Source organism: Periophthalmus magnuspinnatus, chromosome 16, assembly GCF_009829125.3.
Source record: "Periophthalmus magnuspinnatus isolate fPerMag1 chromosome 16, fPerMag1.2.pri, whole genome shotgun sequence".
In the NCBI taxonomy this organism is placed as follows: Eukaryota; Metazoa; Chordata; class Actinopteri; order Gobiiformes; family Gobiidae; genus Periophthalmus; species Periophthalmus magnuspinnatus.
This window is the reverse complement of record NC_047141.1, coordinates 27,772,540-27,798,637: the sequence shown is the minus strand read 5'-3', so window position 1 is coordinate 27,798,637 and position 26,098 is coordinate 27,772,540. Positions and strand designations below refer to the sequence as shown.

General features: G+C 39.1%; 1 protein-coding gene across 2 annotated transcripts in view; it reads right to left on the bottom strand.

The window, feature by feature from the left end:
• The window catches only part of kcnn3 (potassium intermediate/small conductance calcium-activated channel, subfamily N, member 3), a 98,914-nt gene that overhangs the window by 7,531 nt on the left and 65,285 nt on the right, over positions 1-26,098 (bottom strand). For both annotated transcript variants that reach the window (XM_033981754.2, XM_055228051.1), the window contains exon 7: positions 17,357-17,467. In XM_033981754.2, coding sequence (XP_033837645.1) covers positions 17,357-17,467 — 111 coding nt within the window. The remainder of the gene's footprint in view (positions 1-17,356; positions 17,468-26,098) is intronic.

Sequence of the window (26,098 nt, the reverse complement as noted above, 5' to 3'; positions counted from 1 at the left end):
GAATAAAAGTGATAAATCTAAAAGTTACATGTGCATAAAATATAAAGAATAAAACTGAATGCACAAAGACATATTTAAAAACATCTTATTCAAAGTTAAGCAAATGTATCTCAGGACTAGTCAAAAAGAATCCACACACTTCCTTCCACTTTATCTGGGCTGGGGATCCGACCACCTTGGGATCCTTCTAGAAGAGCTGGAGGAAGTGTGTGGACAGGGAAGTGGACAGGGAAGTGGACAAGGAAGTGGACAAGGAAGTGGACAGGGATGTGGACAAGGAAGTAGACAGTGAAGTAAACAGGGAATTGGACAGGGAAGTGGACAAGGAAGTAGACAGGGAATTGGACAGGGAAGTGGACAAGGAAGTGAAAAAGGAAGTGGACAGGGACGTGAAAAAGGAAGTGGACAGGGACGTGAACAAGGAAGTGGACAGGGACATGGACAAGGAAGTGGACAGGGAAGTGGAAAGGAAAGTGGACAGGGATGTGGACAAGGAAGTAGACAGGGAAGTAAACAGGGAATTGGACAAGGAAGTGAAAAAGGAAGTGGACAGAGAAGTGGACAGGGCCGTGAACAAGGAAGTGGACAGGGAAGTGGACAGGGACATGGACAAGGAAGTGGACAGGGAAGTGGAAAGGAAAGTGGACAGAGAAGTAGACAGGGAAGTGGACAGGGAAGTGGAAAGGAATTGGACAGGGAAGTGGATAGCGAAGTGGACAGGGAAGTGGACAAGGACGTGAACAAGGAAGTGGACAGAGAAGTGGACAGGGAAGTAGACAAGGAAGCGACAGGGAAGTGGGCAGAGAATTGGATAAGGAAGTGGACAGGGAAGTGGAAAAGGAAGTGGACAGGGAAGTGGACAGGGGAGTGGACGAGGTAATGGTCAAGGAAGTGGACAAGAAAGTGGACAGGGAAGTCTGGGCATTCCTGTTTAGACTCCTACCTCCATGATCCAATGTAAATACCTTAATTTTGCCATTTTTTGAATACTTTTTTACATTTAAAATACAACTGAATTCTTTCTCCTTTTTAAGTAAAAAAATATTAATCCTATTTCCCCTGGACAACTCAAATAAAGATAAACACTCTCATTAAATCAAGCTACTTAAACTATTTAAAGTCCACTGTGTAACTTTTTCTGAGTTTGTCCGCCACCTCCTTGTCTGTCAATCTTACAGACAATCTCATCTTTGTCAGAGCTACCTATCTCCATGGAGACGAGCAGGTGATCCCAGTATGCCAAATAAATTACAGATCAGATCTACGGAGAGGTTGCCCAGCTCACAGTAAGAACACAGTTTTTTTAAGGTGTTTTTGTGGCTATAAAAACCTGTAAAATATGCACCCTATACCAGTTTTATGACAGCATTCCTGGCAAAGTAATAACATCTCCATGGGAAAAGTTACATATAGCACCTTTAAAACACAGTTGCTTTTGTGTAGCTCTTTCTGCATTGTTTTTTTTTTCTGCAAATTCACCAACAAAATAGAGCAAATGTGTTTCTTGGAGGCAGCTCACTGTCTCACTGCCTCGCTCAGGCTCTGGGTGAGCTGCCAGTGCTTTTCATGCATAAACAGGCCTTTCCTTGGGGAGGTTTGGCACCGAGAACCAACAGAGTCTCAAAAGCCACATACTATCTTATACTAACTTAAGTGAGCTTCATTATAAGTGTCTGGGTTAGCTAAGTTATTCAGTAGACACTTGAATAATACATAAAATACATAAACATCAATTTGTTTTTTACATTAACCAACAGCGACCACTGCTGCTGGAACATGAAACCCTGTAGAGCGCCGTAGAAAAAACACGTGTTCTCGCCTTGTATTCAGAAAATTAATCTGGATCGGAACAGTTTTGACAAGATTAGATTTAACTGCACATAATATGGCACAGAATATTTCACTTTTATTACATTTCAATACAGCTTCTGAGATAATCCATCGTAAATAACAATAGTTTATAGGTTGGTGCATTTTTTTTTTTTTAAGATTTTCAATGAATTTCATGTGCAAAACTAATCAGAGATGTTTTGAAAGAAGTAAAATAAACTAGTTCCACCAAGTAAACGAAGGTGCACTGTGTAGCTTTTCGAATGGAGGGTCCACCGCATGCTTGTTTCCACGGAGATGTGTTTGCTTTTACGGTTATATTTCACAGTATGGCATTAAACCTGTCTATCTGTCATCTGTCTGATTCGATTTCAGATGTTTTATTGTGTTTATATGCAAGTATATATGCATTATGCGACTGTGATTGAGGGCTCGCTCCACAGAACTGACCTGTAACTTAACTTGACTCCATCGAAATAGATAAGTTTGATGCCATATTGTGAAACGTTTCAGGAAAAGCAATACCATCTCGCTGACAGAACAGATGCACGACGTCCTCTTGAAGTTACACGCACCTTTTACTTTTCAAAACAATTTAAGATGACTTTACTACAAGACGTTTTTTCTAATCTGAGAGTTTATTTTGTGCAGCGTGTAAAGATCAGCGTGACAGTGTAGTGGGAGGAAGTTGAAGAATTAGACTCGGTTGAATTATTGCTGAGTATTTTTCTTGTCCTCCGCCGTATGAATCAGTCATCTACTCTAATGCTGAGAAAGTGCAGGCCTCCAAAGTTGAGTCTGATCAGCACAGCATCCTCTTCCCCTTATATCTCTATACGACGCCCTGTAATTACCAAGCAGGGGTTTGACACCGAGAGCGCGGGTGGATGCCATAGAGAAGCGAAAGGGGAGGGACGATCTGTAAGGGCATAAATTGAATGAGAGACTTCAAAGGGATGCAGAGGTTTGAACAAAGAACAATTATATCCCCATCTGCGGAGGACAAAGACCCCACGGCTCCGTCCAATCGGCTGCCAGCCTCTGCAGTCAAGAGAATCATGTACGCAGCTGGACAAAGACTGCGCCCCTTTAGGTTTCACTCGTGCTAACACAACTAAACCATATCATATTTCATATTTAGGTCACAAATCTATAAAACACAGAAAAATGGTCAGCGGTATTGTGCCAAAAATAAGTGTTGGTGTAACAAGCCCTAGAGCTGAGTAGTCATAGAGTGAATCAGAACTATAGACCACATGGTGAACACACTACTACAACTACTACTACTACTACTTTTTGATCAGAAATTTTGCTCTTCTGACTACACTACACTAACATTGTGGTAGTATTGTGCGTTCCAGTTTGCTGCTTCCACGCCAGGAGGTTTAAACAATCCGGGGTTGGCATCAAATTGATAACTAAAAGTGGATTCACGCTCACACCAAGATCAATAAAAAGATAAAACAAGCGCCTAGTTTGCTCCTCAGCGTAAATATCACTTCCTGATTGGTTAAACAGGTTTGTACAATACAGATTTTGCCCTCAACGCTCCTTCTTCCCTCCTCCCTCGCTAATAAACGCATCTCAGAGACAGCATGAGGACACTACGGCACATGATGTCACATTTGTCCGTCGTCTTCGTCTCATGCCAAGAATTCAGCCACTTTAGTCTGTGTGGTCACTGTTGTAATAATGAGACCAGATTTTTTGTTTTGCTGGACAAGGGAATGGCCCGTGAATGAGCCACAAATGCGCTTGTCTTTGCGTGCATAATTAATGAGTTGCGTGCATATTTACAGATAATAATATGTTTAATCACCTGCTAATTTTCTATGCATTTATTTGAAGTTTCCCGGCATTTAGTGAACACAAATAACAGGTTCATGAAGTGAAACTAAAGTGGAAGTTTTCATGGAAGTGTAAAAGAAATAGTGAGCCTATAATACCACATACTTTACAATACAGAATCCATAAATGTAATCACACTTGACCCAGCTGGATTACCTTCAAATGCACTAGAAAACAGGAAAATGTATAGTATTCAACATTTTCTGGGGGACTTCCTATAACCCAGCCCCTTCTGGTTGATCATCACAAAAGTTTTCTTGCCTGTTAGTTGTCGCTAGTGCTTTCTGATGTGGGCATTACACAGTAGTGCAGATGAGGACAGCTGTGCATCATGTTGCAGAATGTCAATAATGAATAATTTAGCCCAAGTGGCACTAAACAGGGCCCCCAAGCCAAGTTTTGCTTAAGGTTTCCTGAAGGTTAGATCCGGCTCTGACTAGATCAAGACTAGGACCAAAACAAGTCTAAACCAGGACTAAACTGGATTCAAGCAAGAACCAAAGTAGAAAAAGATGTGAACGCAACCAACAGGCCAGTCAGTTAAGAGACAGGCTGCCCAAGGTAAGTACAAAAAAAAAAGAAAAATAAAGTTTGTGAGATGAGCTGACCAAGAAAACTGACGAACGCTGATGATGGACAACTCTGGGCTGCAGTCACACTTGGTTTAGTCCTGGTTTAGTCCTGGTTTGATCCCGGTACTCATGATGGAGACTTGGTTTGGTCCTATTCTAATTCTGGTTTAATCAAGATCAAGTCCATGTTTAGTTCTGAGGATTGTCCCAATGTAATCTCCATTTCGATGTGGTCAGTTAATGTGAACGCAGCCTAGTAAAAATACAATGAAATTACTTGTAAAACTTGGATTGTTACCGGTAGTCCTGCGGTAGACTTGGTTTGGGTCTGTTGTTCTGGTTTTATCAAGATATAGATCCAAAGTTTATCCCGGTTTAGTCCCAATTGTGATTTGGTCCATTAATGTGTACGCAATCTAGGAGAATGTTGGCCACAGAAACGTTAATCACAAGCAATTTTTAAACATGATAGAACTAAATGTGTCCTTGGGAAAACTAACAGCTGTAAAATTCCACAATAATTTGGATGAAGTTTGACAGTGGAGCTGAGTGTAAGCCCTGAGGTCCTCTGCTCAGTCCTTTGAGGCTTAGCTCCCACAGTGTGTCAATGGGATTACAGGAGTCCCATTTAAGCAGCAAAGACAGTGAGTGTCAGAGAAGTCTATAAAGGCAACAGTATGAAGTCTATGAGCGCTGTAAAAGAGATGACTTCTATCCACGCAGACACTAGTGAGACCTGGCAGCAGATCAAAGGGTCCACTCACTAATCCGAAGGTTGCTGGTTTGATCCCAGTTTAGTCAATGGCATATTGTTGTTATGTCCTTGAGCAAGGTGCATAACCAGGTTTACATCTAGTTTTGATTTACTTTTGAGTTTAAATGTTTTCAGCTCAAACAGATGAAATATAATGACTAGAATGTGGAGTGTTTACATGCATAGGGGCGTATTTTATCCTGAAAAACAAAATGAGGTGTTTAAATCATGTCGTAAATTACAGTGTTTTATTTTTAGTGATGTGTGTTTCCTCATAAGATGTTGTGTCGTTTAATCACATGTAAATTATTCCCATCGTGACCAGGACTCCTGACGTTCCACAGATTTCGTGCTTACCTGATGCGTTCACATTTATTATTTGCTCAATAATCTCCAGACACAGAATTCAATAGCTGACAACATCTAGCCTTGGCATTTTTCCAACATCGGTGCAGCTATGAAAGACTCTGACCTGCTTTAAACTCAAACCTAATCAAATATACAAATGTGAAGTAGAAATGTCAATACCGGTGTCCAAGTCTAAAAACTAGCCCACAGACTATGACTTAACATACTCCTGCAGTATTAAAGGCCCTGTACACAACTTTTTCCCACGTCTTTAAGCAAAATCTGTATTGCTGTAGTAAATATATTTTACAAGGAGCGGTTGAAAACAAAATAAATCAGCTGTCAACTGTCCGATAATCAGGAAGTGCATCATGCAAGTTGTTGTTAACATTGACGTGATGGTAAAACTCCGTCTGTGGTAAAATTAGGATGCTCAGAATGTATAAGGTAAATGAGGAATAACTTTGGACCCCTGCAAACTGTTTAAAGGTCCCATATTAGGCTATTTTCTGATCTGTTGTAATGTTGTTTCCTCATCAAAAACAGACCTGGAGTTGTGTTTTGTTTCATTCACACATGTTTAACACACAAACCCTGCATATTTAGGCTGAGTTCTTCTCTCAAACTGAAAACACTCTGTTCCACCTTGTGATGTCATGTGGTAATACAGGAAGTGCTCCACTGTGTTTTTAAACTCCAAACACCTTCACTCGGACCTTCAATCATTTGGATGATTTCAGCCATGGAACTGCCGGTCTCTACTGAACTTAAAGTAAAACGTAGCTGTTAACTTGGGAACTACCACAACATGACATCACAAGGTGGAACAGAGCATTTTGAGCTTTGGAGGTGGAGACAGACTAATGTAGCGAGATTTAATCGCCTATCACAGGGGCAGCAATGTAGCCTGTATGAATCTGCTCACATGGGGGCACCAATGTTGTGGGTTTCTATTTGGTAAACATATATATTATCATTATTTAAGTGTAGTGTCTAATATTTTGATTTTAATTTGAATAAGTAGGGCACTAGAACTTCATAAGTCCAACAAAAGATCTACTATCTCTCTCTTGTCTCTTTCTGAAGGTGGAATTCTTGATACAGGGATCCAATCATTTTACTCTAAAAATCACCTAAAGACCAGAATTCGTTTGTGTGGTTTATTGGTCAAAAATCAAATAAAAGTAGTGAGCATTTAACAGAAAAAAATTCTTTCACCAGAAAGCCTGGGGTTCTTTCTTAGAGTAAACACTAGTATTGTAATTGGAACTACATATTAGACTTAATTAGGCTATTAATGAATTACGCCACAAAGTTGTGTCTTATACAGGGCCAGACCATGCAGCTCTCTGTCCAGGTCGCAGTCTGCGGGTGGTTCCTCCAGTTGCAGCTCTCTGTCCTGGAGACAGTCTGCAGACGGCTCCTCTGGTCGCAGGTCTCTGTCTAGGTCGCAACTGAGTCTTGGTTGACATCTCTTGTTTTCTCATGCAGTCTTCAGTTGGTCTCCCTTGGCTCACTCTGTTGGGGTCAGAGGTGAGGACTGGGCCAAGGAAAGGGGTGCATCTTGGAATCCTGTGAGGATCGCGTCAGTGAGTTTCTCAGTGGTCAGATGTTCCCTTTGCGGATTTGTAGCAATTCAAAATAAAATAAAATTATAAAAAAAATTATAAAATACTACTTTGCTAACTTTGTATCTAGCAGATATAACAACTGTAATCATATGACAATGATATAATATGACATGAATCACTGTTTTTATCATCAGTAAAACATGAGACATCAATGAGACATTTCCACAGAGCAGTTTCACAACGTGAATGGCTGTACATGACTGTAACATTTAAATAACAGATTTACATATGACACATGAAAGCAGAAGTTTATGTCAAAAATAGCATCTTTATGAAGGTCATCATTCTGTCCTCTGTTCCTTTGTTTCACAAGGCAGAAGACCCAGGTGACTCCTGTGGCTTAGGTCCTTTGAAACCGGGGTCCTGCTCTGAGGGTTGATGATTTTTTTCAAAAGCGTCCTGAGTGTCCTGTTTTTTCTAATCCTTTTGTAGGGATTGTAAACGTGGGGATAAGTTCATAAATTCAGCTTGTCTTAACTCACCAGCAAAATGAATTATTAGTGACAAGAAAATCATAGAAGATCGTAGTTTTTTTCTGGATAAGTTCAGGTAGTATCACTAAACTAAAAATAAAGAGTTACTCAAACGTGTGAATGAAACAAAACACAACTCCATGTCTGTTTTTGAGGAGGTAACAGCATTATAACCTGGCTTAAACCTCACAGGGGTCAGTTTTTCATGTTTTTAAGAATAAAAATGAGGTAAAGCGCCTTTAACACAACAGCAGTGCGGCGCGCCCTGGGGCAGATGGGCGGTACCCGGGTGGTCCTGTGGTACCATATGTCTTCTTTGGGCGGCTTTGGGCTGGGATCTGTCCTGAGCTCCTCTCTGCACAAAGCACCTTATGGCAGCTACAGGAGACACCTGTTTTACAAGGAGTTCCCATATCACACCACGCTGAGAGCTGACACAATGTAACATGTGAATCACTTTATTAAAATTAATACATTCGGCTGCATATTCTCTATTATTTTAATTTTTGATAACTCTCTATGTATATTTGTATAATTATGTACACCCAGTAGATTAGAACTGTAGGTATGATTTGTCAGTGTCACGTTTCAAGAATGTTTTTTTTAAGCCACAGCTGTCTTGGAGTGGACAGACATTACAAAACACAAAAACATCCATGGATTTATATATTTGTTTCAAAAACAGTGAATGAGCCTTCCACGTGAAATCATGACATTATCAACACAAACACAGCCTATTTTCTCTGACCCCTCTCACCTAAACCAGGCCTAATGACGGCTTAGTTCAATTAGCGATTATTGGTGCTGTGATGAGGTGCAATGTTGTGCTCCTTCACGTCAGCCAACATCCACAAACAAGACAATTACCGTGGCAACTGGCTTCCCCCTCCTCCTCCTCCTCATCCTCCTCCTCCTCATCCTTTTCCATGTGCCTGGGAGGGTGACACGTGGCCTCACCTCCTCTGACCTTCCACTTAAAGACTCAGTGACAACCAGAAGAGACAGCTCCTACATGCACTGGTAAAGACAGCACCTGAGCCAGACTATGCCCTTTCTGTGGTACCTATGTATGTAGTGTAGACTGTAGGGTTGGGATTGTGCAATGGATGAATCGAATTTGTAATGGGGATAATAATTATAGCTACAATCAACATGTGTCATTAATTCAATTCTGTACTGAGTGACATCGGGATTTGTTGTGCTCCTTGATTTGGGTCCAATCTACGCTCGCAAAATGGTACTAATTACTCAATATAGAGCTGATATTTGGGCTTTTTAGAGTATCGTTTATCAGCCTTAAATCTCCCGCATAGGACGATATTTTTTTGGTCATTCCGCTGTCTAAAAAATGCCCACAAAGCTTTATATTAACTTTAAATGCTCTCTTAAAGGTCTGTGTTAAAAAGTGACTTGGAGGGAGTTTGCAGTAAATTTAAATGACATGATTTGCGGAAAATAATCAAAGTATAGGCAAAAAATATCTGCGGGCATCGGTTATTCTGGATTCTGAACAATTGGGATCGGCATCGGCCATGAAAAATCCCGTATCGTTCAAGCTCTACTAATAACTACTAAATTATAAAATGCATATACCTTCTGTACAGGTTAACTGTCAAGATCCCAGTCTGCCTTGTGTTTTGTGCTGTTTTCCCGCTCCCTTCTGTGTCAGAGCCTGGAGCTGGGCGGAGACTCAGGCTCCTCCCATGCAAAATGCCAATCAAGCTGCACCTGGGGAGGACAAAGGGAGCCAGGACCTGACACTCAGTCCCACATCGTCTGCATATCCACAGTGGTACAGCTCTGCTCGGCTCAGTCTCTTGTTTTTGCATTTTTCCAGTCATTTCTAAGTTGGATGTTTTTGCTCCTCGTCAAATCCCGCTCCCTGGACCCGCTCAGCTCCTCTGTCTCCGACCCAGCTCTCCACGACCGGTACGAACCTCACACCTTCCGACCCTGCTCACCTCTCCCAGTACAGCTCACCTCGTCTCTGACTCCGTTTCCCAAGATCTACTCCTGGACGACTGCAAACAACCCTGCTCTCAACTCCCTGATCAATCTACCTTCATTCACACATTCATAAACTGTAAAATAAACATTGTTAAACTTCCTCCGAGTTCTGTCTCTTGGGTCCGCCTGTCAGTCGTTACAATATTAACAACCTAATTTCACACAATCTGTACTTTCTGAATCCTTTGCCGACACCTCTCCTTACAGAACAGACTTCGCTCATCACTAATACTTTCACTGCGTTATTATCTACTAGCACAATTTTATTTTTTTTATGTCTTGTGTCTGAATCTCGTATTGCGAAGGAACCTTGTGTGACTTTTCTGGGTCAGCCTCTTGCTTGATTTTATAGCTTTGCCGGTAATGTCCATCATAATCGCACCAAACGTAACTTTCTTTCTTGCATTGTTAAAGAAATACCTTGAAGAATTAGTTGTCACTGTGAACGGGGTGAGCTTGTAAACTTTGTATCCCAGATCTGAGCAGTAGACATTGTTATTTTGTGCTTGTGCAAGACACACGACCAAACTTGAGCGTGGTAGTTGGAAAGTGACACTGACCATTTTTATCGCTAACAAGACTTTAAAGTGAATTTGTGGAGCCGGTCCCTTGTAGATTTTCAGTTTGGACATTTACTGTAACAGTGTTTTACCCATAATTATACTGGGCCCTCCGTCTCGGTTACTGTTCTCATCAGATTCAAGAACATTAACACACGTTCTAATGCCCTAAAATAACCCATTAAAACCCACTTGAGATCAATTTAAAAGTGAAAAACAGCATCCGACTGCTGTGGAAAGGGTGAGAGTGCCAATTTCATTTTTGTCACAATCACTTAGCGCTAATAATGATGCAGCAGGCAGTGTGTAAATGAAGCTCGTTATTTTTCCCGCTCAGACAGAGAGCAAACTCATAGTGCTCTTTCGGGGATAAGCGACTCCCATTTGACCAGCGGTGTAAACAGTGAAAGTCACCAGCTCCCTACGGCCAGAGCCAAGACAGCGCCCGGTATTCAGACAGGCAGCGGATGTGAGGATGCCACTGGGATTTTCTGATGCACGCTGATTTTATATTACTTTGAAGGCTGGCTTATAATGACAGAAACAAACCGATTTCATTCCTAGTTCATTTACAAACTCTCAGCTATTTACTTTTCTAGTGGAGCTGCTTGTTTTGGAGACAGCTAAATGTAATATTTTGGCTGATAATGCATGAAAGGTTCCACAGTATGACATAAAACTGGATATTTTGGTGCCACAAATGCAATTTAATAATCTGGTAACAAACATTTATACTCACACCTACTCGTCTTTTTAATGTTTTATATGGACTTGTGTTTTTTTGTATTTTTATATATATATATATATATATAAATATATTTTGTATTTTAATAAGGAGAGTTTGAGTGCTCTCATTGGGCTCTCCCTGCAATAAAGATGTATAAAAAATAAAATATAATGAAATAAAAATAAAATGTATCCAGCATTTATGTAACTAATTTTATTTTATAGCTCAAAAAATTGCTACTTTTAATGCCATATTATATTATACTTTAGACAAACAGATAACAACTCGATGGAGACAGGACAGGGATTGTGTGATTATAACTGAACTGTAGTCACTGGAAACTTGTAACCTTAAATATTTACCTTACAGACTATACTGAGGGTCCTGCCCCGCTCTACTGAACATATGAGAAGGTTTGGAAAGTGGCTCTTCAAATGCGCCGACACTCGAAGCAGCGGCGCTCGCAGACACAAACAATCACCTAATAGGCTGTGTAACATTGATTTAATGAAACCTCCATGTTAATCCTATCAAAGACACAGGGCTCTTCACTAAAGCTGCATGGAAAAGAGGCCAGTGCTGACGGGAGAGTTTCTAAAGCACATCACATACTTTCACATTATCATTTCAAAGTTCAGTTTCAGAATATCAAGACTCACTGAAAATGCCAACAATAACTATTATATATGCCTATTTTACCACTGAATTAATTATTTTTATCACAAACTATACTTACTGAGCACAAGCTGATAGTCCAAGTGTGTAATTAACTGCTGACGTCAAATATGCATGGAAAAGAAACTTATTAACGTGTCATTATGTAACTTTTCTGATGGGGAATAGGGCACCTTCTTGACTCCACAGAACATCATTAAACTATTAATTTATTTTTTCAATTACTTGTCTTTTACTGCAAGAAATACCTTAAAAAACATGCATTCTCTCCACAGATCTGAATTGTAGACTTGTAGATGGAGAGAAGCATGTAGCATAATTGCCACTGAAATCAAGTTTAAAGTTGCAGTCGAAACTCGCCATCTGCTTGTCTCCATGGAGATTTTATTTTATTTATTTTTTATTTTTATTTTATTGTATTATTTTATTTTATTTTATTTTATTTTATTTTATTTTATTTTATTTTATTTTATTTTATTTTATTTTATTTTATTTTATTTTATTTTATTTTATTTTATTTTATTTTATTTTTATTATTTAGAATTTAATACAAGACAGACAAACATAGTGATTAGTCATATACAGTGGTGATTAGTGGTAATAAGACATACCGAGACATCGCCATGGAGATTTTATTGCATTGTCTGGCATGTTCCGCAGTAACATAAAGACAAATGGTAAAGATCCAGCCAATTTTAAAGGTCTACCAGACAATCTGTTTTCTGCTGAAAGCTAGTTGAAATAATAGCAGTCATTAAAATTCACTAGGATTGAAAAGAAAAATCTATAATTCTACTTTGAAGGCCCCAATAAGGACACGCAATTACACCCCACTGACAGTCATTAACCTGTTCAAAGGAAGAAATCCCATTCTCCCCAAGTGTAACTCCAATGTGTGTGCTGCCTGGTGCGCTTGTCTGAGCTCATATGGGCTGAAGACAGGATGTGCCGTCTGTCTCTGCATTATTCATCCCTAACCCAGAGTGAGTCTATTCTCTTGTCATGACGAGAGAGGAGAGGAGCCCCGTCCATGTAAATCAACGTGGCTATAGCTTCAATCATTGGCCGTGCAGTAATGGAGGGCAAGCCACAATTATAACGCCGTAAACCCCACGCCCTTTGAGGGAAATGGCAAACGGAGCGCTGGTCCCGTGTTCTCGCTGACATCTCTTTACCTGATGGTGTTAAACGGTGACTCAGTGGGTTAATACAAACTGAAGATGGGTAAATTGTTTTCTAATCAATTATAAAAGTTTCTGGCATAGTGTCAAATGTGATTACAGTGACACGCAAAACAGTCTGGGAAAGTCCTAAACGATCACAGCTGCAGAGTCAGTCGTGAAGCTAATGCATGTTAACACTTTAAGAACTGAGCACATTATAGACCAGTACATCTCGCCTAGACTTTTATTATTTTTTAGCCATAAAAATCATGTTAAAGGAAGTATCAGAATTTACTGCATGTTTTCACACAAGTACCTCTATTTTACATATCCATCTGTATTTTTTCTTTGACGTATCGAAAATCCCCGTGGCACCTGCGCTCTGATTCGTCGTCTTCGAGGGACAACGGAGGCAGATTACCGTAATGACAGTAAAATATTTAAAGAGCCCCGTGCCTCTGCTTTGAGACGCCGTTTGAATTTACATGATCGCACAATCATTTGCGGAGTTACGGTAATGGAAAATCCACAACCGCGCTGTATCTGTGATGATAGCATCCACCGCTATAGGGTTAAAGGTGCGCTACGTAACTTTACTGTCGCATGCTTTGTCTTGCTTTACTTAGAATATTCCGCTGTATGGCATTAAACTATCTATCTCCATGGAAAAAATGTCAATTGACACCACCAGGCCAAGATACAGGTCAGAACTGTGCATAGAGCATAGACTGTAAATATAAATGGACATAGCTAACAGCACTTCCAGCTCCATAGCCTTGACTTTGTATTGAGAAACCGCTGCTCCTCGCTCCGTAACTGCTACTCTCAGACTTTGGCCTTAAAATGCTAGTATTAACCCGCTCTACGTGATCCTGGTATTTTTATTTTGCTATTGTGCCCATGAATTAAGATAAGAAACTTCAATAACAGACAAATCAGGCGTCTTCTTTCCCTGATGTTGCTCCCGCTAGCCTTAGCAACAGGTTTGATTGACAGCGTTGTTAAGCACCCGGTCAATGCTAAACCAGCGGTGTGGGCGGGAAGAGGCGTTACCTTCAACAACCTCGCTCCAGATTGGCTCTTTGTTTGCTATGATGCTCCAGATTAGCCGCTATAACCGCTAGCCTCGATGAGTTTCATTTGACTACAGCGAACGCTATCAGTGACGTCACACTCCATTGGTCCACTTCTTTAAAAACAGAGGACTAGCCATTACCAAACGATGTCTTAATATATCACGCCGTACATAGCTCTGGTTTACAGCCATAATAACAGTAACCTTCCAGGCAAAGCAATAACATCTCCATGGAGACCAGCAGGTGGTGGAAACTCCTTCAGAGAGGTTCCATAATACATTTTGTACAGTAACTCATCAAAAATCGCTCCAACCGCAGAGAACAGCTTTGTAGTGCTGTCTACTAAAACGATCAAACTCGATTTCAATAATAATGAGGAAAAAAACCTCAAACACCAAAAAACACACTTTGATCATAAGCCAAAATAATAGAAAAATTGCGTTTTTTACTGGCGATGGTGTTATAATTGTCGTGGTAGCCTTGTACAGCTGAGAAAAAATAATTCAAAAGAGCATCAGAACCTGTTTCAAATGACTATATAGATTGAGTAATAATCATCTACATGTCCACCTGTTCTTGTCACTTTTAGCAGCAATCATTTTTACCGAAACACATTTTTGGAGACACTCTGACCCAGTTGTCTCGCCATCACAATTTAGCCTGTGTTTTAACTCACTTACACTTTTTTTTCTGGTTCAAACAAATCAAATCTGAAGACAAAAAGTTCAGTTAAAAATACACCCCATTAAGAGCCGACTGATGGAGAGAGACGCTGTTATTCACTTCACCTGTCTGAGCTCCACACTTTAGACTTGACAAGTCCTTTGTTGGTTTGTACCACTTTGAAAGGCCTTGTCAATGGGTTCAAAAGTATACATTAGGGAAAGTATACCATTCTGAATTTAACACCAAATTGTTAAACGAAGGAATATGTTATACCTATGTGTATCTGTGAAATTTTGGACATCTGATTACATTGTGTCTATAAGTATTCATCCAGAACATATGACCAGGAGTTTCACACAATTTAAGTGGTAAAAATTATTATATTTAATGTTTTGTTTTCATACAACAATTATCCAATTAGAAAGCAGAATGGGCTCTTCATTGACAAATCAACCTGTGTTTGTAGCAGAAGAAAGTAGAATTATGTTAGCAGGACAAAAGTTTAGGAATGAACATGTTTCGGCTTTTTTCCAAGCAGCTTCTTCGCTCAAAATGCCTCAAACTTTAGTCCAGTTGACAAAATGGAATTTTATTTTGCTATGGAATCTACAACTGAGAGATTACACAGACTATTTGTGTGTATTTGTGTCCTAAACATAGACTGTATATATAAATGTACATAGCTAACGCACTCGCACTCTTTGGTCCACCCTACACCCGGGTTACGACACATGTATACCAACCAGCGCTCATCCCAAACCAGATTCTATCGATGCACACAGCACTTTCTTATGAGTTTGTAATCGATCAAATGTTTTACCGTTAAATGCAAACAGAGCACAGTTGTCGGGTTTGGTCACGAGGTATGGCTTCAAATACAGTGGCTTTAAATAAGAGGGAACGCTACATATACTACTTTTAAAAGGCCTGTGTATTACCCTTTTCTGGCATAAATTAATGATGGAGGAAGTGTAAGAGACAGTAGTGACAGAGCATCAATATAAAATGTAAAAGGTTACTCAATCTTTAATATAATGTAATCCACTGTCTGGACAATTACTCCCAGGTCACACTGACACTATGTGAATATAATTATTTTCCGATTACAATCAGCAATAATTCTTTCTAGGAATTGCTGAACTATTGGAACATGGTACACACTGTTCATGGATTAATCTGTTGTAATAATTTTCAACAGAATCTATCTATTGATCAGACATTGTGGCTTCATCACTCCCGATACTAGCTGCCATAATGTACCCTACATATTTGATACGGGAGCTATTTTTACAGCATGGGTATTTCAACTGTATGAAAAATTGAGGAGGACCAGAGAAGTGGGGGGGAGAGTGGGATGGATGGGCAGAGGAGGGGACATGAGGAGGGGAGAGGAGAAAGAGTGGAGGAGCGGAGGAGAGCTAAGGTGACAGATTAGGCGTGAACAAGGAGCCGATTTGTTGTAAGAAAAGAGACAAATGTCAGTGGATGGGAAGAGCCGAGCACCAGGAGATGACCTTCTACCGGAGCCATTCACTTAAATAACATGGCTCTATCACCACAATACAGCGGTGCAGGGACTGTGACGCAGCTACGGGGCTTACTACAAATTTAGATGTGAAGTTGTCGAATACGTAGATGTTTAATGTCATACTTTTATTTTATTATTTTATTATTTTTTTATTTTTTTATTTATTTTTATTTTTGTATTTTTTATTTTTGTATTTTTTATTTTTTATTATTATTTATTTATTAGAACACATGTGTCAAAGTCAAGGCCCCAGGGCAAAATGTGGCCCTCCATGTCATTTTATGTGGCCCACAACGAAATAAATTAACTGTCTTGATTGTCTTAAAATGTGAGTTTATCAAGAGATACAGTTGAGCAGCCTTTTTTTTTTTTTTTACATCTATGGAAATGTATATGTGATATTTGTAACATAAATAAGAAATAAATACAGAGAGAGTTAATGAACGAGTTAAAAAAGTAGTTGCATTTATTTTACATGTGGTCCTTTGAGAGCGACCATTTTGCTGATGTGGCCCTTGGTGAAAATGTGTTTGACGTCCCTGCTTTAGAACGTACAATGCAGAGCAATAACGTCTTTATAGAGACAAGCAGGTGGTGATCCTTCAAGCAGAAAAGTTATACATTCCACCTTTGTTAAATGAATTAATTAATCATACTCAGAGGTGGTAAGCTTTTATTGTAGCCACAGCAGCCCTGGGACAGACTGATAGAAGTGAGGCTGCCAATCTCACGCACACACCACTTTCATACTAGACAATGATGTGTCTTGCCTAAGGACAAAACACCTGGAATTCTCGACAATTCCTAGTCCAAGTCCTAACCGAGCTGTGCCTTGCTTAGCTTTCTAAAATCTGGCAAGATCTCACGACAAGGTCACACAGACTAGGTCAATTTGCAGCTTTCTGGTCAAAAATGTTTAAATCTAAGTGCTGCCTTCACTGCAATTTACAGTAGTTGGTGACATCACACAGCACTGCTCTGATTACACACAAGTTTGAAGGTGGAATTTGAAGTGTGGATACCTGTTCGACCAATCACACATGTTCCTCATAAGTCCAACCCCCCCTCACTCTGCCCTTTAGTCCAAGAAAATAGAGTAAGCAGCTCTATTTGAAATGTGGTTGCGTGAGGAGTTTAGGGAAAAGCGTCATTTGAGTGTATTCTGCCTTTCCACAAAAATGCAATAAAGTCGGACACCAGTGATAATCTTTGTAATGTAAAGTACAGTAATGTTAGCACCAAATGGCTGCCATGGTATTTAATTTAAGTTAGGAAAAGATATCATTAATGCAATTCTGTATTCTGCCTTGCCACAAAATTCCCAAAATGGAACTTTCTTGGACGACTGAGGGATTACACAGATATAAAGATTTTTTTAAATATTATGACTGTGGTATCAGAATTGGCACTGAGTATCGAGTTAATTGTTTAGTATCGGAATTGGGTTTGAAGTTCTAGTACAAAACTACACAAACAGCACACGTCTTTACCCACTCACCCGTTTAGTGAGCTGCGTGTCCATCATGAAGTTGTGAACGTGCTTCTCGGCCTTGGTTAGCTCCAGTTTTCTGGCTACCACGGCAACCACAAGAGCCGTGCAGCCCGCTCCCTGCAAACACACAAACAGAGGAAAGGTAAGTCGCTCGTGTACTGTCACAATAATGACTGTGTGGATTCAATATCATTACAGTTCAGTATAAACTCAGGGACAATATTACTACGGGGTCAGTTTCTCATTGCTTTAGTGCTACAGAATACAAGGTCTGCCTGGTCCTCCGCAGCGCTAGTGTTTACTTCGAATTTAGAGTCAATTTTATTTTGAGTTTGTCCTCCTTCGGGTAAGTTCTTGTTTTCAACTACTGTAGCAAATGTTTAGCCATGTTTGGACCTAATTTAACTGGAAAAGTCCTGGTTTAGTCCTTGGAAAACCACTTTTTTCCCTTAGTGGCACTTGGGGTAAAAAGTTTTTTCAATACAGCTATTTTTGGATTTCAAGTTTTATTTAAGATATAGTTCATTTAGATCAGGGGTGTCAAACTCAATTTCACCAAGGGCCACATCAGCAAAATTGGCCAGATGTAACTGTAAAACGGTATAAATGTAACTGAATGTAATGTAAAATAAATTAATCTTATTACTTGACTACAAACATTGCATATGCGTTTAGATGTAAAAAATATGACTGTAACTGCATCTCTCCTGATAAACTGACATTTTAAGACGGTCATATGTTTTAATTTACCTTGTCACAGGCCACATAAAATGATGTGGCGGGCCGTATTTGGCCCCCGGGCCTTGAGTTTGACACATGTGATTTAGATAAAGGTTTGTTGACAGTATCTTATTTTAGAGTTACAATATTGATATGTTTGTACTTTGTGTTATGGTTTTCTGGTTTCCCAAAGAGATCTCGTAGTATAGCATTAAAAATGTATCTTTCTCCATGGAGACGAGCAGTTGATACTTCCAGCCTAAATTACAAGTCAGATATGTGGAAAGGCAAACCCACTCACTAAATATTTTGTAATAAAACCTCTGTATAAAGGCAATAACTGAATAAATGTAAGATAATTTAATGCCAAACTGCAGAAAATGGCCGACAAAACAACAATAACATCGCCATAGAAACAAGCAGGCGGAAAACCGATCAAAATATGACATAGTACACTTTTATATTATAGTTTATCGCAATATTTTACACCCTGCTTCAGAATGAGTTATAGGCCTACACCCACGGAGCAACAGAGGGCCAGAAAATCGGTAAATGGGTTGTGAAAGTGGCCCAGATGATTAAACAATGGCAGGACAAATATGAGCGAGGAGCTGTGAATGAGATAGGAGAAGAGGAGGAGGCGAGGATTAAGGAAAAGGTCTGTTCCAACACTCGCGATTCCTCGTGTGCAGACCCAAGCCAATTCTATTTTCACATCCATCCTATCCATCTGGTGTGAGATTCCCTCTATATAACGGCTATATGTAGCTGAAAAATCCAAATGGAAAAAGCATCAAAAGATTGACACCACCTAATTTCATTTAATCAGATGCTGTCAATCTGAATTACATGGTGCCAGTCTTCTCCGGGGCCCCTGCAGGAAGTGTTAAACAAGATAGATTATGCTTTTGTCTCACATATAGCTATAATCTAAACACAGGCGTCATTATTTTACATTTTGGACATTTTAGATCGTAATTTTTATCTACAACAACTTAAAGGGGTTGTAGGTGCTGTAGCTATTCTCTTAGGGTCAAAATAAGATTCCTCTGTGGTGTAAGTGTATGTATTAAGTGTTTTTATCCTTTGCAAAATGAAATAATGCTGGTGCGCTGTTAGCATGCTAGTTGTTGTTAGCATTAGTGTGACGGCGAGATGCTGCTCTGGCCTCGGAAAGTTGTGAAAAGAGCGTTTAAAAGTGAGAATAACCGCCGCAAATAGTTTACAATGAGCTGCTTTTCACACTTTTAAGCCAGTGAAAATCAGATAAAGCGTCTTAAATAAAGAATAAAAACAAAAAGCCCTAACTGTACGTCATCATAAACGTCATGACAACAAAATGCCGCACTGTCACACAAGGCTGATGGCTACAATTTACGATATAGAGATTATTAGATTTTCTTTATTTAAGCCAAAATTGCTACTCGACGCTGCTAAATCCTCCGTGTATCACAGTTTAAAGAAAAAATAATTAATTAAGAGTAATGGTTGTCTTGAATGCAGGACCATAGAAGATTATAAAGATTATACTGAAACGTGTATGAATCAAAGAATGAATCAAAATGCAGCTTTAAATTGTCACGTTTTTATATGGCGCTTTTCTGCATTCAAGGAACTCAAAGCGCTTTACATCAAGGAATCACTCGCACATTCATACACCAGTGCACGCAGACACTGGGAGCGAGATGGGTTAAGTGTCTTGACCACGGACACAACGACAGCATTCATCTGTGGGAGCTGGAATCGCACCGGCAACCTGTGGGTCAGTGGATCTGATCGCTCAATGAATGATGTTTACGTCGAGAGCGGGATTCAAACCACCAACCTTCAGATCAGACGACAGACGCTCAACCAACCGAGCTACTGTCGGCCTTTAAGTGGGTAAACGATAAAGGAAAACGATTATAAAATGGCTAAACGCTCTTAAAATTCGCTCTTGCGTAATGCTTCTCCTTTATAGTGTAGAACATCGCTGTGTTTTCTGTATTCAAGGCTGCCCCAACCCACATGGGAAAATGAGGCACATTCATCAGGGAGAGGAGAGTGACAGCAGTCTCTCATCCAGAAAAACAGTCCTGAAACACGAAAGAGGAGAGGAGCCAAACGCAGCGCCGAAGGAAGACTTAATTAACTTTCAGATTAGGTGTTTGGGAGGGAGGGAGTCGTAGTGTAGAGTGCACGCAGGTTTTTCTGAAGGACCAAAAACGGAGAGGAGAGAGAAAAAGGAAGCGGCAAAGGAGGGAAGATAAACAGAGGAGTGTGATGAGGAAATAGGGAGGAAGAGGGAAGGAAAAGAGAGAGAGGAGATGTGGAAGGGAGGGAGTAAGCGGGGGGACGGTGGGTGAGGGGAGTGTTAATGAGGTCATATAACGCCTGGATTGAAAACTGAAGTGTTTAATAAAAATATGAGTGCTCTCGCTTCCTGATTGTGAGTGTGCACAAGTCCAAGTTGGGCAAATAAAGTTGCAAAGTCAAAACACTTAAAGATTCATTATGTGACTTTTCTGGTGAAGGATCTGCCACCTGCTTGTCTCCATGGATATATTATTGTTTTGCCACAGTATAGCATTAAACAGGTCAAGATGCAGGTGAGATCTGTGGAGAGGCGACCCCGCTGACAGTAAGAATATATGTTTTTCAAGGCAATGTTTTGGAGCAATAAAAAAGCACACGCATGGTGAAATAAATGGTCGTTAGTTGTCTTTTAATGCCATACTACGGAACATTTTAGGCAAACAATAACATCTCTGCCCCATAATATGTTATTATTTGATGTGAGACTGATTTAAATGTCTTCAGGATCAGCACAGTGAGAAGATTTCCAGAGACGGAACAAAACAAATCAGATATAACCAACAAAGTCCAGCATTCAAAATAGTAGCTGAGATTTGAAAAAGCACCAAAACTACAGTTCATCCAGAAATAACTTTATCTTGAGTCAAATACACAAACTGACATTAGTGCCCACACGTGTACACTCCTCCGCTCCGTTTGTGTTTAGACAACACCTATGAATAAAATATGACTGAAGCCAATGGAAAACCCTCAGAGCACTCACGGAGAACAGAGAACATACAGTACGTCTAATGGAGAGGGAACATCGACACGTATATGTTGTGTTTGCGTGACATCACAAAACTCCTGACTCTCTATAGTTTTAAATAGAGCTGGAGTGCGGAGCTGGGATTCTCTGCAGATGTTTTACCCTGGTTTATGGTTTATAAATAAGGGTCTCTCCAAATAGCGCTGCGTTGTTTTTGTCCGTCTTCTCCGTCAGCGTATATCAAGCATTATTCAACACCAAAGATTGATGTCAGTTGGAAAGACTTTAAGCCACGCGATAAACATGTAAAGTTTGTTGAGGCAATCTCTCGATAAACAAAACATTTTCAGAATTTTTGGATCATAAATTTTGATATTTCTTTCAAAAACGTAGATAAATAGATATGAAATGAGTTGGTAAATGTATTAAAATGTGTAGTCCAATCACTTTTGTGCAATATTTGAGCCTCAAACTAGAGTCACGTGTATATTTCAGATAGATAATAACACGTAGGATCCAGTTATAGTTATTTCGGAGAATAGCTCTAATGTGTTACAGTCAATATGGCCCACTTTATAGTCCCATGTCAGGTGCAGATGTGTGTGGGTTGTTGTCCTCCTCCTCAGCCCGGAGCGGCAGGGGGCTGATTGGTTTGTCAGATGGAGTTTGTGTATGTGTGTTTTATTGAATCCCGCGTGTGTGTGTGTGTGTGTGTGTGTGCGCTCTGACTGACAGCGCTGATGATCGTTGGAGTGCACGAGGTATTTTCCCATCTCGCACTGCAGCTACCTTTGTGTCAGAGTAAGAGGGAATCACCCATCTGGAGTTCACACCTAAACCTCCCTCACGCAGGAAGAAGATAACAACAACAACATAGGAAAGGTTTCACAGATGCTTTATGTTTAAGGCCGCGAGATATGAAGTAGTTTAAATGAAAAAAAGCAAATCACATTGGGTCCATATAACACTATTTTTTAAAAGATTATTCAACTTGTATAAAGGTCATACATAACATTTCTATCATGACCGAAAGGGTTTAGGCTGAAGTAAAAAAATACATTTTAATAATAACGCACAGGAATTTCAAGAAAAGCAGCATCAGTTCTACAACAAATGACTCAATATGTAACAAAAGAAAAAACTACGAACCACGACACTTCACATGAATCATTCCTGAGTCCTGTAATTGTCAAAAAGTAATGTTTTATACTGTATCTCTTTTTAAATACTTCTATTGTGTAGGAGCTTTTAAATTTATCGTCAAGGTTGTTCCACACACTAACTCCTCAAACACAAATACAATGACGCTTTTCACTTGTTCTAGTCTTACTTTTTTAAATATACCTGTTCGTCTAAGATGATATTGACTCTCTCTGTTCGAATAACATCTGTAAACAAGGGCGGAGCTTATGATTATCTGCCTTATACTGTACGTCATTACAGCTGTGCTCAAATCAACAAGATTTTTTAACAATTTTACTAGTTTTAACTTAATAAAAATAGTATTTGTTGGTGCGAGATCGTCTGCTTGGTTAACTGTTCTAACGATCTTCTTTTGGAGTCGAAAATAGGTTTTATGTCAGATTTATAAGTATTAGCCCAGATTTCTACACGATAATTCAAATATGGTAAAAACAGACTATTGTACAGTAATTTACGTGAAACCTGACTCAGCAAACATTTAATTTTACTCATTATAGCAGCAATTTTGTTTGTTTTTTTTCAATTTTTTCACCAATATAAATACCTAAGAATTTGGTCGCAGTTACTCGTTCAATTTCCATGTCATTTTATTTAATATTAGTTGGGCAGTCAGCTTTTCTATTCCCAAAGATATTTAGTTTTGTTTAGATTCATTGAAAGTTTATTAATATCAAATGACAGTTTTATTTTGCTAAGGTCATTTTCTGCTGTATGTCAAGGAGCACAACGTAACTTTTCTGCATGTCTTCATAAAGATATTTTACTTTTGAGTACAACATTCCACAGTATGGGATTAAACATATCTACTTCTCTACTTCCATAAAGACAAGCCGGTAGTGTCCCCAGGTCAAGTTACGGGTCAGATCTAGGGAGATGTGAGCCCACAGATAAGTCACATAATGGAGAGAAGTACCTTACCTTCAACTTAACATTTAACATTAACATTACTTCAGTTTTCCAAGATTTTTTTTTAAGAAATAAAAATACCTGAAATTGAAGATAGAAAAGTGTAATGCCATACTGTGGAGCATTTTAGGCAAAGCAATATCATCTCTCTGGAGAAGTTACACAGTGCGCATTTAAGCAACACATTTTTCCGCAAAGAACAAAAACATCACAAAGACCATATTTATGTGTTTCTGCTTCCTGTTTATAGGAGACATTTTGAGGACCTGGACCTTTCAAAAGACAGAATATTTTATTTTGAATTGCTAATTGGTACAGTGCTCATTTTTCATCACTCTGAAAAACATGTATAGAATTACAGGGAATAAATAGTGTAAATCCTCCATGTTTGCTGTTGTAAAATGTCCTTAGAGATCCATTAACCAAAATGATATCAAACAGTAAACAAAAGAGCCGTAGAACAACTCCCTTAACCTCTGAGCCATTAAATACATTTATCACTGTTGAGTTGAGCGTCAGATTGCATTTGTGCGTACGCTAACTCGAGGAACAATGTCGCTAACTCAAGGAACACCTTCAAATCACAACTGTCCCTCACTCTGCCGATATTTTGTCCTATTTAATAGTTAACTTCTCTGTAAATATTGGACCAATTCATAATAAACCAAAAACTGGCACAAAGTTCAATGTGTTTTCTGTCAGTATTAAGACAAAATCAAATTCTCCAAATAAAAAAGTGGTGGTTTAAAGCTGTGGTAAACTGTGTCCTGAACATAAATACTAATCTGTTTTAACTCACATATAGTTCCATACAGGCTCGTGCCTCTGTCTGGAACAACAAAGTATCCAACAACTTACTCAATATGTACATTAGCAACAAGATAAAGCTCTTTTTGCAGCCTTTTAAATGAGTCTGAGTGTGTTGAAAAAGTTCTAATTTTTGCTTATCTTCCCAGTAACAGTTGCCATGTTGTTCATTTTTCATTACACCATTTATTTGTTCATTTTTGCAGTAGTGGAAGAAGTACTCAGTCTTGTTACGTAAGTAAAAGTACAGATTCTGGAGAAAAAATAAAATAAAAATACGGTATACGTCGAGCAAAAAGTAAAAATATCACATGAAAAAATCAACTTAACTATTAAAGTACCCAATTAAAAAGTCAAAGTATTTCGTGCAAGGTTTCAAATGTAGTGATTTTGATAAATATTTGTGCTGAATTTTTTCCAACCAGTTTTTGTTGCTCAAACTACAAATGTGTTAAAAATAAACCCTTCAGATTTTTCAGCAGGTCTCAGACAATAAATAAAATAATAAAAAATACTTTTACTTTCCAGTCCTTTTCAAGAATGTAGTGGAGTAGAAAGTACAGATACCTGCTCTCAAATGTTGTAAAGTAAAAGTAAAAAGTATCCACATTAAAATTTACATAAGAAAAGTACAGATACTTAAAAATTGTACTTACGTAGAGTACTTTTACAGTACTACCTTTACCTCGTGACGTTCCACTACTACATTTTTGTCATTTGCCCATTGTTAAAATAACTGTACCACATCACAAACGTATGAAACAACATATTCAACAGGCACTTTGAGATATAAAAATAAATACGATACTGCTTTTACTTTTTCAACGTAAACCAGATCTGAAAAGTAGAACACTATACCTACACAGACACAGCACAGTATAGTATATATATATATGTATTTATAACCCTTGTGTGTCTTCCTCTACCAGCATGACGCCTGCCTACAGACACACAGGAACACAGAGCACCTGGCACCCCCCAAGCCGCCTCGGGCCAGTGGTTTACTCTGCACAGTTAGCCTTCATGTGTTGTCATAGTAACAACTACAGAGAATATCTCCTATAGAAGCTCATTATAATAATTCTCCAACGAGGAATAAAAAGATAAAGAAGTTAATTCTACCCCTGACCTGTCACCCGTACTGCCCCGCCTCCTACTCCATTTCTGTTTAAATCCACTTCAGTTTAGAGCACCTGCTGGGTCGGTCCCCACGTCCACCCACACACGAGCGCGCACCTTCGTCTTTCTGCCTCAACAACTGTCATCATCAACAAAAATAAAGCACTCTGAAAAAACTAGAGGGAGGGGAGTCGTTCTGAGAGGAGACGGATGGTATAGAGCAAGATCATATTGGAAAAAATCACTTAATTGTATTTTTTATCAGCTCTTTCTGCAACATTTTAAATACATTTCCTAAGTTTGCATATTTATTTATTAGATTTTTATTTGCACAGTTTGACAGTACTGGGGTTGAAGAGGTTGCAGTATAATATCACTTTTATATTACTTTATTTTTAACCATAACCGAGTTTTTCTGACTTACTTCTACATATTGTAATTTGACATATCTCTGTATTATATTTGTCATTCTTTTTGCACATGGCGCGCTGCTGGTTTGAGAGTAGTGGGCTCAGAGTGATGCGTATCTACTCACTCTGGACGCTCGCAGAACCGTGGAGAAGGGCACTAAATGTCTATTGGATGAGTCATTCAGTAAATGGGGGTCAGCGTGGTAGTGTTTATTCACTTATTATGTTTTCAGATGTACGAGTACCAAAAAGAGAGGCTGCAATGAACACGGCTCCGCTCTCCATTGTGCTAAGCGACAAAAATAGTAGCAGTTCGACTCACCTCATGACTATTGCTTTTGTATTTGTTTGATACGCAGCTGTTTGTAAATGTTGTGTTATTTGGCGACAAACTGATCCTTAATTATAAAAGAGTTTATTATTAAAGCCTCACTGTATAACAATACGGCTATGTTATAAGGTCTGTGGAAAGGCAAGCTCACTCACAAAGGGGCTGCACATGTTTGAAGGTGTTTGTAGATAATTAAGGCTTTCATTTTG